This window comes from Centruroides vittatus, unplaced genomic scaffold (assembly GCF_030686945.1).
Source record: "Centruroides vittatus isolate TY-2023 unplaced genomic scaffold, ASM3068694v2 contig_882, whole genome shotgun sequence".
NCBI classification, from domain to species: Eukaryota; Metazoa; Arthropoda; class Arachnida; order Scorpiones; family Buthidae; genus Centruroides; species Centruroides vittatus.
Window position 1 is genome coordinate 1,244,872 of NW_027122574.1, and position 15,056 is coordinate 1,259,927.

The following is a 15,056-nucleotide window of genomic DNA, read 5'->3' on the forward strand; positions in this document are numbered from 1 at the left end:
AAGAACATATATATACATATATAAACAGTATAAATAAAATAAATTATATTCTAACAGATCTTATTGAATGTATTTACAAAACCTGAGTTTTTTTAATTAACTAAACTTAAACCAGGTTATTTTTGAAATGTATTAAGAATAATTTCAAATGGTTACTAATAAAAGACTGAAACTCAACCCCTCCTCTTCCCCTTGTCTGATTTTGTCCAACTCATCCTGACCCCCTTCCTCCCTTCCAGTGTGGACATCATTTATGGACAAGAAGAAGGACAAGTAACATACATTTTTTAATGTTATTTGAGTTTAAAATAACATTAAAAAATGTATAGAATAAAAAGACATAAAAAAATAATGTATATGGTTGCGTAGGAGAGGGAGACTGAGGCATATACAAGCAACATTACTATTTTTAGTAAGGAAAAGATGGCATAGTTTGTTCATTAAGAGATACATTTTATTAAGTACAGACTGGATTTTATGTCAGTTTGATTCAGACATCATACCCTATACTGTAGTCTACAATGGATTGAATGTTAGTGAAAAATAATGAACAAAGAACTTTTAAGTAAGAAATGTATTTGAAGTTTTACTAAAGCATTCTCTCCTGATCAAAAAGGATTTTAACAAGGTGTTGAATATGATTATTAAAAGTAAGTTCAATATCAAAAGTTATACTTAGATCATTAAAGGAATTTAAATAAGAAATTTGCTGGCTGAGACAATTAAAGTAGGATAACTTGGAAAACAGCAGAGAATAACACATTACATGGATTTTTAATAAATTGGTATTTATATAGGGAAAGATGATAAGCAACAGAAGATACGTCATGTAGAGAACTGAAATTAGAAATAATAATTTTAATGTTATCAGCGTAAACAACGATTTTTGAGGAGCATTGGGAGAAAATGTTGTTAAGGTATGCACTAAACAGAACTGTGAACTCTGAAGAATGCCAACTAGGAGAGAAAACAGAGCAAACAAGAAATCATCTATTTGTATGGAGCTGTCCACAAATTACATCTGCAGTTTTACTCCCCCTTCCTCTCTTGTCCAAGTTTCTGTAACCCACTCCCATCTTCTGGCATTCAACAAAACTCGACCTCCCTTAAAACCTTTATTACTTTATGAATGATAGATACCGTAAGTAGAAATGAAACATATAAGAAAAAAAAGAAACAGGACAAGTGTCTTATGCCTGGCAATCCTTATACCAAAGGGAACAGCCGAATTAAAAAATTATTTTGGAAAGATTTAAATTCGATTTAATCGATTTAAATTATTTAAAAAAATTTTTAAGAGTATTAGTTAAAAATTCTCTTTTATACGTTTTTTAAATAATTCTTAAAAACGTTCCATTTCCACATTCCAATTTAAAGAATCCTGAGGAAGTTCTTCTTTGAAGATCAAAAACATTAGAATTTACTACAGATTATCCTGGAATTTCCTTTAAGGTACAATTCATTGCTATTATATAAGAAATTCTGAAATAAATATAATGAAATACATAAAGTGTATAAAATTTAATGAAATAAATGGATGTCTACTGAAACTCAACCCCTCCTCTTCCCCTTGTCAGATTTTGTCCAACTCATCCTGACTCCTTTCCTCCCTTCCAGTGTGGACATCATTTATGGACAGCCCCTATGGTATAAAGTACGGATTAAGAAAAAATTATTCAGTCACTGTAAAAATGCAGGAGAGATGTCAAAAGAGTTACTTAAGATATTTATATAACTATGTCTACGATTGGTTCAGCCATTCTTATGTGATACTCAGACAGACATGAATTAAATTTTATACAGAGTATAAGTTACAGAAAGAACAGAATATGTTACTATGACAAATGTATATAATCAGAAGTAACATTAATGTTAAAATGCAGAAGACTAGAATGGCTAGGAAATTTTGCAAGAACAGATATGGAAAATAGTTTTTATAATGTATGTTTGGAAAGGAAGAGGCTACCAGAAAGGCTGTATTATGTAGAGACAAATGCTCAAAAACTCTAGAGCTAAAAGTGATCATTATAGATTGAAAGAAAATGAAATAGTTGATGAAGAAAGTAACAAGCCAACTATATTGACTTTAAAATCATTGTGTAGTCATTGTGAATGAATAACAGAATAATTTCTAATTAATTTTAAATAATAATAATTTGACACATTTATTAAGAATAAATAAATGAAATAAAACAACATTCTCATATTCATATTTATATGCATAGTTTTTGTGATCTTTAAAAAATCATTAAAATCATATTTTATATTTTCTTTCAGTTTAAGTCATATCAAGTTATACAAATTTATTAACGAGGTTGAGGCTGAAGTTTTAACCGCGAAAACATGTACGTCGGACGTTCGGCACCGCTTTCCCGTAAGCCTAGAAGTTTGATAATGGTGTTTGGAATGTTGAGCATCATTCCACTGACTTTCCAAACACCATTATCAAACTTCCATGCTTACAGGAAAGCGGCACCGAACGTCCGAAATACACGTTTTCGCGTTTAAAACTTCGACCTCAACCTTGCTATTATCTTATTTTGAATATAATAGGATAAAAAATACTTTTAAAAAATTTTATTATTAATTACATTTTGTATCATCTTTTTTTTACCAAATGAAGTTTGGAATTGATACTGATAATATATTGATTCATAAATAAAAGATGAGTAAAAGCCTAACAAATGAAGAAACATATAAGAAGTATATTAAAATTATACAAACAAAAAAAGAATAAAACATATAATAGAAAAATTCTCTTAGATATAAGTAGAAAAACAAAATAACTATATAACCTTTTAATAAAAAAATTCCAAAGTATAGTTGATAACAATATTCAACAGTGGATCGAGTAACACTGATGATGATAAATCACTTCATATTATATTGATTATCTTTAAAATTGAATCTGTATTTAAATTTCTTTTGAAAACTTTCGAAATCTGTAACTGTATTTGTGATAGATTAATGTATTTTAACATTTATCATTCCAAGGATATTTATTTTGAGAAGAAAAATTTAACAAAAAAGTAGTTTTGTTGGTTGAATATTTTGACTAAACTTTTTATGGAAAGAATATCAAAAGTTTTCTTTTTTCTCCTTTGCAATTTACCAAGAGTAAACAGATAAGTCTAAGCTTCAAAAAATCAATTGTTATGCTAGCACAAGTGATGCATTTCAGAATTACAAATTTCTCTTCGGATGAAACTTTTGTTTAAAAAGTAAAGAGAGAAAGTTTTTATCTTAAACCCTACAAACTACACTAAGTGATTGTGTTGACTGTCTCTAGCATATAAAATATTAAAAACTTTAAAAATCTCTCAGAAATCTATAATGAAACCATAAGTAATTATTCTTCAAATAACCAAAAATTCAGAAAATTTTCCAAGAAAAATTATACAAACAAAATATGTTTTTATATAGCCTATTTTTATGAGTAAAGTTTTTTTTAATATAAAATACAATGTAAAAATACAAAATATTAAAGACTGATACAAATAAGTTATTCTTATTGTCTTCTTTGTCATCCTCTTTCATCACAAAAACACGATCCACACTGGTGGAGTCGACCTTTCTTTATAGGCTACTTTCTCCACTTATATTTATGTAAATCAGATAAAAGGTTCCTTGACTATGGATTCTATAAAAATTTTTTACATTGTAAAGAAAAACATTGTAAAGTTTTTTTATTAAACATTTGTAAAATGGAGACAAAAATTTTTTACTTCATCTTTCACTTTATTAACACAATACTAAATCTGATTAAAACAATAAGAAGATATAAATGCTTTAAGAATTCAGGATAATACGTACACAAATGTGTATTTCTTATATTTTTGAGTTCACAGTTTCTTTATTATCAAAAAACATGAAGAAAAGGATTTGAGTTAAAGGAAGAATTATTTCTGACTAGAAAAAATAATACAAACAAGCAAAAATTATTGTGACATTGTCACAATGCTAGACTTCAAATTTTAATCATATTTTTAATTTATTTAATTTAAAATATATGCTCTCCACCTCAAATTAGTAGTGTCTTGTCCCTGTACATCATACTTTTCCTAACAATAATAGTCATACCAGTCATCTGTGTAACTTCATCTGGGGAAAATTTTTGAATTCAAATCAGTGACTTCCAGTCTATACCGTAAGTTCACATATAGTTAATTGGGACCTCCTGACCCTAAGCTTTACATATCTGGACTCGACTTTCATCTAACACTGTTCTCGAGATTAAGGAAGGACAGACACATGTATGACAGTGGGAATTTATAGGTCTACAATTTTTTCTAATTGCAGCTCAAAAATCAAATTTGAATATTTTGTTTTTAAAAAAAATTTAAAATAGTTTCTCTTTTTCTTTCTCATTCTCTCTCATTCACTCATCACAAATTGAGTCTTCCAGATACAACTGATCTTCAGTGTGCTCCATTGTTCACTGCTGTAAAAAAGTTCTTTAAACATCTATAATTATGCAATATTTTGTGTGCAGTTAATCCATCTAATCGTAGGATGACTGTTTTCTCTTTTGCTTTTTACTACCTTGTAAAATAATATTGGGTGATCTGTTTGTTTTCATTCTTGTTACGTCACTGAACCATTGCAATTTTCTTTTTTTGACATCATTGATTATTGTGTTTATATATCTTGTCTCACAGTTTGTTTTTAAATCTATCATAAGTGTTAGGAATAATTAATATTTAAATTTAATATATGAGATAAGATTCAAAAGTTCTGGGACCGAGTCCACGGAAACATATGTATACTATAGTCAATTGTGATCGTCGATTTATGTTACAACATTAACTTCCTGCACAGAGAAGCAATTTTATCCAAACAAGTCATGTGATCACTGCAATACATACAGATATTGAGAACAAGGCGTGGAATGCTTGGCAATTAGTGAAATACGGTATTTATTGAGCAACATTAAGTTTTTTTGTTCATTTTGGCAAAGGTCCAACAGAAACCTACAATATGTTGAAGCAGGCTTATGACAATAGCACACTGTTATGTTCAAAAGTCTTCAATTGGCATAAATGGTTCAAAGAGGACAGGGAATAAGTTGAAGATGATGAACATAATGGGTGATCAGTAAACAGCTCAAACTGATTAAAACATTTTGAAGGTTACTTTTATACCATTTGTTCCCTGAACTGGCACATCAACTTCAGGGTGATTGATTTTTGAGTGCAGGCGAAGTGAAGAGGATAATGCTGGTTGAACTGAAGGACATCTCAAAGAAAGGGTTTCAGAAGTGCTACCATAACTTTTACACTTGCTGGCAGACATACATTATTACAAGGAGGCTTATTTTGAAGGTGAATGTATTTCAGTGTTGTAACTCTAATAATTTCTAGACTTATGGATCCAGTTCCAGAATTTTTGGATGCTACTTTGTAGATATTATTATTATATGACACACCAGTTTTTTTTTCTTTTATTGGAATACAAAAAACTATAAATAATCCCTAGTATTTTTAAGCATCCTCAGTTCGTCAAGTCTATCTGAGAAAGCTTGAAAGTACTAGAAATTATTTAAAATGGGAGACTTATTATTGAATATTATTATATATTTTAGTTTATTTTTTTTAATTTTATCATTATTATTATTCAGAACAAAAAAGTTGACAGCAAAATATAAATTATATTGTTTATTCTTATTACATTCTCTATTTTGTGCTAATCTTTTCTTCTTAATTTTTTAAATTATTAAACTGAATTTTAAAATTAATTCTAATCATTAATCTTAGAACAAAATGGTGGCCTAATTATGTATCTTTATACCCAATTAAGATCTTTAATTAAATTAAATATGCAGCCTGAAAGTGATCTGGAAATTTAGATCCTTGATTAACTATAGAATTTGATTTGGCTTATATGTATTATATACTTATTACATTGGATATGTGTTTCTGTTAAGAAATGATCAGAGAAAATGAGAGAAATTAGTTATCAGAAAGTTAGCAAATTAATAAAAATATCCGTTGTTTTATAATATCCTATTGCTTGTTCTATTAAATATAGCATAAAGAAAAAAGTCCATAGAGTTTGGATATAAATATAAACAAGTCAACTCTACATTTTCCAACTCATCTTCTAAAGATACATTCACAATTTACTTAATTCGGCTTTTAAACATTCACTAATTTAAATTTCAAATAGAAACATATAGGAATTTAGAAAACATTTAGTAACTTTATTTAGTGGGGGATTTGCTATAGTTTGATTTACGATATATACTGTACTAATGGTTTCAGGTAATGCACGACTATTCAGTGTAATGAATCATTGCTAGCTAACATATATATATATATATATATAAGAAAATTTATAACGACAGTTTTAAATGTAAGTATATGATAAAAAGTGGATCAAAACATTTAAAATGCATTATTAACTGTTTTATGTAACCTCTTAAGTTTAGATTTAATGACATTTTTTTATCCTCTTGTAGGTTTTTATGAATAGTATTATCTTATTAAGTCAGTTTAAATTACTTTTTGAGTGAAAAAAATCCTTTTTCAAACATATTTTTTTTTCTATTAAATATGTTTTCTGATTAGTTTGGATTCAATTAGTGCAGTGATTTTTCTGGAATGTATTAACCACATTAACTGGGTATTCTTATTTACAACAGAAAATCAAAAAGTAATGCCTTTTTATTAATAATAATTTGTAGGTATTGTACTTCATTACAAAAAGTGAATGGCCTGAAACAAAGAGTATTCTGGTTACACTATTAAACATTTGAACAGCTGACGTGCGAGTGAAGAACGAAAATGGCATTCACACTGAGTTCATCTAAAGTAGAAGAGCAAAGGAACGTGATTTTGTTTTTGTGACAATGGGTAAGAAAATGTAAGACATCTTGCTTACATTTTCTTCATGCATGGTGAGGATTGTGTGGACATCCCCAATGTTCACAGATGGTACAAAATATTTGCATAAAGTTGTCAATCTCTGATAGATAAATCTCATTTTGAGTGCTTGTTAAACACCATTACTCCAGAAAAAGTCCAGAAAGCCTACTGCTGCATTGAAGGCATCATTGCAAAAATGTCTATCTTATTTACTTGAAGATCAAGTCCAAACAGTTTGACATTTCTTTTGATACATTGTATGGCATTGTGCATGGAAAGCTTGGGTATAGAAAGTCAGCATTTACTGAGTGTCCAGGCAATGACAAAAATGCAAACTGCCATCAAGATAATGCCATTTTCAGATCATTTGAAATTATGTCACTGAGAAGAGAGACAATTCATTGAAATCATCATCACTTTGGACAAAATGTCAGAGCAGCTGTTCAAAAACTGGCTCCATTTGCAAGAAACATTATTCTACAAATCCAGAATGTTTAATCTTGACACACATTGAGACAAATGCTTGAACTGGTATGATTCCCACATAAAGAAGTAAACTACTAAGCGTACTTCACTTGACATATTCACTAATTTCAAATAAAGTCAACTTCTGTCTACAAAAAATTTAGATGTGTTATTTTCTGACTTCCCTTCATATTAATTACATACAATGAATATTGTAAGAAAACAATGATTATTTAGTATGGAAATTTGTATCAGAATTGGAATATTTAATGTTATCTGTATATATAATTAATTAATTTCCTTCAGAAACTAAAATTGTATTTTTTATATTGTAGGGTCCAGTAGGAAAGGATGGAATGCCAGGACCTAAAGTAAGAATTAATTTTTTTATTTCAAAAGTTGGATTTTTTAAGTTTATTAAATTGTAAAAATACCTAGAATATCTTTTAAATGATTAATATACATGTATGTTTTATGTAGAAATATATATTTGTAAAGGTTAAACTTGTTTTTATACATAATATTTCAAAAAACAGTTAATGTTACCTTAGGTAGCCAAGATGGCGGCTTGTCTCTAATTCCAGCAAGGAAACAGTGGGACGCATGTTCTAACCTAACCTAACCTATTCTAATAAATTACCATAATTATTAGCAACCAAATTATTAGAATAGATTCGGTTAGGTTAGAACGTGCGTCCCACTGTTTCCTTGCTGGAATTAGAGACGAGTCGCCATCTTGGCTACCTAAAGTAACATTAAGCCAAAAAACTAAGGCTGAAGTACAACTATGAAATAGTCTTTCTAATTTTATAAATATTTATATAAACAGGATGACCCAAAAGTCATTTAATTGAAGTATATTTTAAGAACAGTTAAAACAACAGAACAGTTTGGAGTTACTGTATATTATTCATAACTCAATTGCTTTCAATAAATTGAGTGAATCATAAATGATAACATACAGCTATTTCAAAGCAGTTTTATTCATTCTTAAAATATAGTGTTTTAACTGGTTTCTGACACATCCCATATTTTAATTTTCTAATATTTTTAAACCATAATATTTTAGTTTTAATTAATGCAATGTTTAAAAAAACAAAATCTTAGCGATTAAATTTTCTTGAGAACTTGGCACCAGCGCCGTAACTAGCCTTTTATGCGCCCGGTGCAAGCATCTGTAAGTACGCTCCAAAACTATGGCCCAAAACTTGGTCCAGTCATTTCTGCGCCCCCAGGGTTTACGCCCTTTGCCTGGGCACTGCTGGCACCGCCCTAGTTACAGCACTGCTTGGCACCATAATAATGCTACTTCGTGATACCAAAATTATTTACATTTTGTTCTTTTAAACATTTTTGTGTTTTTAAAAGAATGGCTTTTGCTCCATTTTTGAATAAGAATGTAATTCATTAAGTAATTTGAATAAGAATTAGTTCATTAATGCGATGTACAGTATTATGTCAGATAGAACAGAAGTATAAATTCTCATATTTTAAATTATATATGTAAACTTTTATTTGTTAAAAATTTTTACATATATGATTTATAATATTTTGAAGTTTAGATTGAAATTATTAAAATTTTTTATGGGGAGAAAAATATTTAAAGATTAAATAATGGGTTTTTACTCTATATTCTTATGTATAAAAATATTAAAACTTTTATGGAAAGAACTATAATTTTTTAATAAAGAATTTTAATAATTCTTTCAGTTTATAGGAAAAATTTATTTTTTTATAAATTTGGAAAGGATTATTAAAATTAATGAAATACTTTTTATGCTTTAATTATTTCATGTATACTAGGGTGATAGAGGAGAGAGAGGATTCATAGGTGCACCTGGACTTCCTGGATTTCGTGGACCAGTCGGGGCAAAAGGAGAGCCAGTGAGCACTAACTGTACTTTTTCTTCTAGGTTTTTCATCATAAGAACTAACAGATTCTTGGACTAACTGAACTAACTACTTGAATTTACATTTTCATCTTTTAACAGCTTGCTCTACTGTGAATTTCTTTAACAATTATAACAAGTTATTTCTAATTTTCAGCTAATTTTATTACAATTATGATTATTATTGCTTTAGCATAATTAATATATTTATGATAGAATATATATATAAATCTATTAATTTGGTTACATAAAAAATTCTCATTGTGAAGAATCTGTAGTTGCGAAGTGCAATTTAATGAATGAAAATTCATATTAAATTTAAATTTAATAAATAATTTCTTTTTATACTAAAGGAATTCTTTTAAAGCATGAAAGTAAATACAAAGATGTTTCTTCAAGCATATCATAAAGACACATTGAGGAGAAAGGGTTTGAGGTCCTCCCTATTCATGGCTTATCCAGAGAAAAAGTGAAAGTCTCAAGCCAATTTTATTCAGTCTGTACGAGGATGGGTAAACTTCAGACTCTCACAAACTATGATTGGCAGAAACCAGTTACCTCTAAAATTCAATCCCAGTTCATTTCCTTAATAGTTTAGTTATTCCAGTACCAACTACTAGACCATCACAGACCTCTTTTTTACACTGTATAAATAATATGGTGGTAGTTAAGTTATATCAGCTTACAGATTGAGTCATAATGAGAATAAATTGTAAACAATTATTCATTCAATTAAATAATTATCTCAAACTACCAATTGGTGGCAATATATAAGGTTTATCAAACTGTATTGGAGTGTTTTCATGTGATCTTTTCTAAGCTCGAAAACACTTTGATAAGCCTCATATATCTCCACCAATTGGTAGTTTGAGATAATTATTTAATTCATTAGAGGCAAGAAGTTTACAACTATATAAATTATGCATTCATTTTAAATTTATTAATTTTGAAATATGTTTTTATTTGGCTAATTGAACAATCAGTTTGTTTAATTTTTGGTTAATGTTACCTATGGTAGCGAACATGGCGGCTCGTCTCTGAAACAGTGGGGATGCACGTTCTAACCTAACCTAACCTAACCTATTCTAATAAATTACCATAATTATTGCCAACCAAATTATTAGAATAGGGGTAATTAATTAGAATAGGTTAGGTTAGGTTAGAACGTGCATCCCCACTGTTTCAGAGACGAGCCGCCATGTTCACTACCATAGGTAACGTTAACCAATTTTTTAGTTTTTTTTTCTAGCCAAATATATTTGACAACTAGATTATTTATGAGCTAGAATTAAATTAATTATTGATTAATTAAACTAATTAGTTAAAGTAGTTTAATTTGTAATGTTATATGATCTAACAATCTAGGTCTGGAAGCAAAGAATGAAGTGTATGTACTGGTTACATATCTGTACAATAGGCAGAAGTCATGGAATCAAGTCCTACTCTAGATTGATCTTTTCATCTGAAATTTTCTAAATTATCTAACACTGAAAATTAATTTTGAATTATTAATCTGAGTGTAGTGTAGAGGTTTAACAGCCTATTTCTAGATGAAATTCCATAGTGTAATTAATCAATAATTAGCTTAATATTAGCCTGAAAATAATTTGTTGTTTTTAGATATAAAATTAGGATATGGTTTATATTATATCTGTGGCTTTGGAAGAATAAGGACTACTTATAAGGGTTAATGCCCTTATTCTTCCAAGCCACAGATATTGTTTTGCTCTTTTTTATATTTCATGATTTGAATGCAAGATCTGATGCGTACATCTGTTTATGAAAATCATAATTTTGTTTAGTTATTAGTAAGTCAATATATACCGAACCAATGATACTAATTTATGCAATATTCTTTATTTTATTAAATGAGTTTGAATCCTTGTTGTATAGGCTTGTAAATGTAATAAATGGTTTCCTTTTTATGAAGTCAGAATAGAAAATTGAAAGTGTATATTTTTGGAACATCCTTTGGATTCTGGTATTATATTGGATTCAGATAATATGACAGCTTAGTTATTGAAACATACTATTCCTGAATCAGAATTCAAATTTATAAAAAAAAAGTTTTTTTTTAACAATTTTTCTGTGTTCAGTTTTTTGGCAACAAGTAAATTATTAAACTATTACTAAGCAGACTAAAGAATATTTAGTCTGCTTAGTAATATCTTAGACTGCTCACTAATATCAAAATAGCCAACAGCATTTTGATATTAGTGAGAGTAAAAAAATGTTAAATCTCTCAATTTTTTACTTCTGTAATGGAAAACTGCTAAAATTGACTCTTTGGGAATTGGCAAGCTTAATTTTCAAGGGGAAGGACAATATTACAATATTATCATAAAGTTAAAGATTAGTATTGTGCAGAGGCATAGTTAAAGTAAAAAAAATTAAGTAGATAACATTTTAATGTAATATATTTGTTTGAAGAGATAGCTGAAGTTGATATGACTTCATCAGGATTGTAATGTGGCCAGTGTGGCTTTTGCTTAGAATAATTGCCAAGCAAAGCATAGAGTATAAATAAATAGTAAATAAAGTAATTATTGTCAACTTTACAAGAAAGTTGTACATGGGCTCTACAATATCTAATGATGAATTCATGTATCAAATACTTAGCTCTTATTCACTGTATAGCTTTGATAACATTAAAATTGACAGTTACTTTCTAAATAGTTCTCCACGAGTCATTATTACTTATATATAGGAAGGAAGAGAATTACCAGAAACTTATCAGATATCTAGATATAAGTTTAAGTGAAGTATCTAATGATTTCAATTCAAACATGATTAACATATTAAAAAAATCAGAGAGAACTAAAAGTGAGGCATACATATAAGTGTCTTTGGTTGTTTCTAGAAAGATGAATGAAAACATGTCGCATGTAAAGAATTTTTCACGATTTTTAAAGATATTCTTCATAAGTTTAGACCAGTGATTCTCAACCTTTTTTTCATCACGGTACACTTTTAATAATTTAAAAATTTGGCAGCACACACGGTTACTTCGGTATGGCAGGGCAACTGATGATGTCATAACAGTGATTTTTAAACGGGTTGATTATTTAGGTCACATTTTCTAAATGCCTTGATAACTACTGGCAGTTACCGGTAACAACAGTTACAATTTTCAAATGTGCCCTAGGAAGGTACTGTAGAACCAATTGAACTACTTGTCTGTCGTCGCTTATGTATGGGTATTCTCTGTGGTGACATTTCAAAAAGTGCACTCAAAAGTGCTCGCAGCACACTAAAGTGCCACAGCCCAGTGGTTAACCTGATAATCTGAGGATTATTTGCAGGAAGTTACATTTTTTTTTTCTTAGATTAAGAACACCTTAATTTAAGAAAAGCAAAAGTATTCTGTTTTAATTTTTTGCTTATGTATCATTGAATTGTACAAAATCATATACAGTGGAACCTCACTTAATGAGCATAATTCGTTCCAGAATCTTACCTGTAATGCGAAACACTCGTTAAATGAAACAGTTTTTCCCATAGAAATAAATTTAAAATACAATAATGCGTTCCATGCCAAAAAAATACTCAAATATTTTATGTATAACGTTTATTCAAAGAAAATTGCACAATATATACAGGGTGTCCCAAAAAAATGTACTCACTTTTTGATTGTTAAATATATAAATATTTTTTTGTAAATAGACGTATCTTGACAAGCACACAGTCTTAAGAAGTTAAATCAATAAACAAATAAATAAATACATTAATTTAAAACCTATTACTAAATTTAAAAAACATATTATTAATCGTCTATCAAAGAGTGAGTACATCTTTTTGGGACACCCTATATTGTTAAGGATAATTATCTTTTCTTCTAGCACAGAATGAACCAACCTGGAATGCAAATTTGATTTGCAGAAAACAAAAAAAATCAGAGATATGTCTGATGAAGATGCAAAACGATATGCCAAATTATTGAGCTATAATTAAATATTAGAAATTAACTAATTTGATTAGAAGTAGGCAGTTATGCTGCCATCTCGTATTAAATTTAATAATTATAAATAATTTTTAAATTAGACATTTCTAAAATTTAATTTGGAATTAATCGTTAAATTTAGTACGAGATGGCATGTTTATTATATAACAGGCTATGATTGTCGATGTTTACACGTAATATGTGTGAACACAAGTTTGGAAAAATGTGTGATCACGAGTGACACTAAGATGCTAGCGGAACGAGTGCTAAACACAGACTGATGGAGCATGTGCACAATCTGGAATTTCCCCTCTCCTTGTCACTCCTTATGCGAAACATTGCTCGTTAAACAAGCCAGTTTTTTACAATTTGTTTTGCTCATTATGTGAGGTGCTTGTTAAGCAAGGTTCTACTGTTTATATGTATATATATTATTGCCATGTGATTAAATGAAAACTACTTGTTAGGAATAAACTTGAAAACACTATGAGCCAGCCATAGTTGTTACACTCTTACTACATATTGTAAGAAATACTTAAATCTTAAACATTTATTTACTACACATTTGAGGGATTTCAAACTCTAAATAAATAAATTGATGAGTCAATCAGAAATCATCTTCTAGCATTACCAAGGCTATTCTTTCAAGTGAATTTTTTTGTTTGAACAATGGATCTTTTGATTGAAATGCTTCTGTCTTTTCTGAAAGGTAGATCCAGGAGCAAATCTTAGGAATCCAATTTTTAATTAGCGTAATAAAATAAACTATATGATTTATTGCTTTCACAATTACTTCATATAAACTACATAAATATAAACATCATAAAAATATAACAAAATTAAAAATAAATAATAAAAATATTAAAATATAAATGTTATGTTAATAGCAATAATAAATCTCCTGTTAGCAATAAAAAATATTACAGAGGACACCATCCCTATAACCTTTCTCTAGGTCTATCCTAGTTTCCTCCATTTGTACAAGCTACAATCTGCAAACTTTTTGTGTGAATATCCTGTAATTATACAATAAACCATAGCCCAATTATTAGAGCTAAGCATAAATAATAATTAATAATTTATAATTAATTTCTTATTATTAACCTTTGCACAGTATGATAGTTTAACCACTTACCTTTAGGTCAAATTCCTAATTTAATGAAAAGTCAATTTAGTTTCAGATAAAAATAAGCAGATTTTTAAAGCTTATGTTTTATAAAATATTATATCAATTCAAAATATGATTTAGTGAAATTGAAAAATACATTTACAGGTACTTCTCACTTTACAACCGAGTTCCGTTCCGACGACTACGTCGTTAAGCAAATTGGTTGATAAGCGAGGAGCTTGCACAGGGAATATAGGATCATTGTAAAATTATACAAATTATGCAACAAACTTCAAATTTATTCATAAAAAGACTATTATAGTACGCTATTAGCCTGTTATAGTACTATAAGACTATTATAGCAAGTGCAAGCCTATTATGATACGCTTAGTGCGCATGTCACCATTCGCCACTGACCGACACTCAAGCTGAGAAAGGGGATTCCCCAATTTGCAGGTCGAAACTCGATTGGCCATAAGTGCGAGTGGTCATTAAGCAGATAGGTCGTAAAGTGAGGAGTACCTGTATAAAAATTCAAATTCTTTCATTCAGTTTATCTTCAAGAAAAAACACCAATGATAGTTGAATACTTGAAACTTATCATTTTATTAGCATTTATTGAAAATTAAAAAACAACATTACTATGATTCATTTGAATGTTCAACTATTGTTTAATATTTTCTCTTTGAATTTGAACAAAAAGGTTTGAACATTTGAGATAGTCTACGTGTCTACATTTTCATTTTCTCCAAATAAAATGTTTTTCAAGTTATATTTGATAATTTGGAATA

At 28.7% G+C, this 15,056-nt stretch overlaps 1 protein-coding gene across 4 annotated transcripts in view; it reads left to right on the top strand.

Moving 5' to 3' along the window:
* LOC136983418 (collagen alpha chain CG42342-like) overlaps positions 1-15,056 on the top strand; it is a 94,685-nt gene that overhangs the window by 37,235 nt on the left and 42,394 nt on the right. For 3 of the 4 annotated variants that reach the window (XM_067280145.1, XM_067280143.1, XM_067280142.1), the window contains 2 exons: positions 7,664-7,699; positions 9,132-9,212. In XM_067280145.1, coding sequence (XP_067136246.1) covers positions 7,664-7,699; positions 9,132-9,212 — 117 coding nt within the window. The remainder of the gene's footprint in view (positions 1-7,663; positions 7,700-9,131; positions 9,213-15,056) is intronic. The other variant, XM_067280144.1, reaches the window with a different exon arrangement.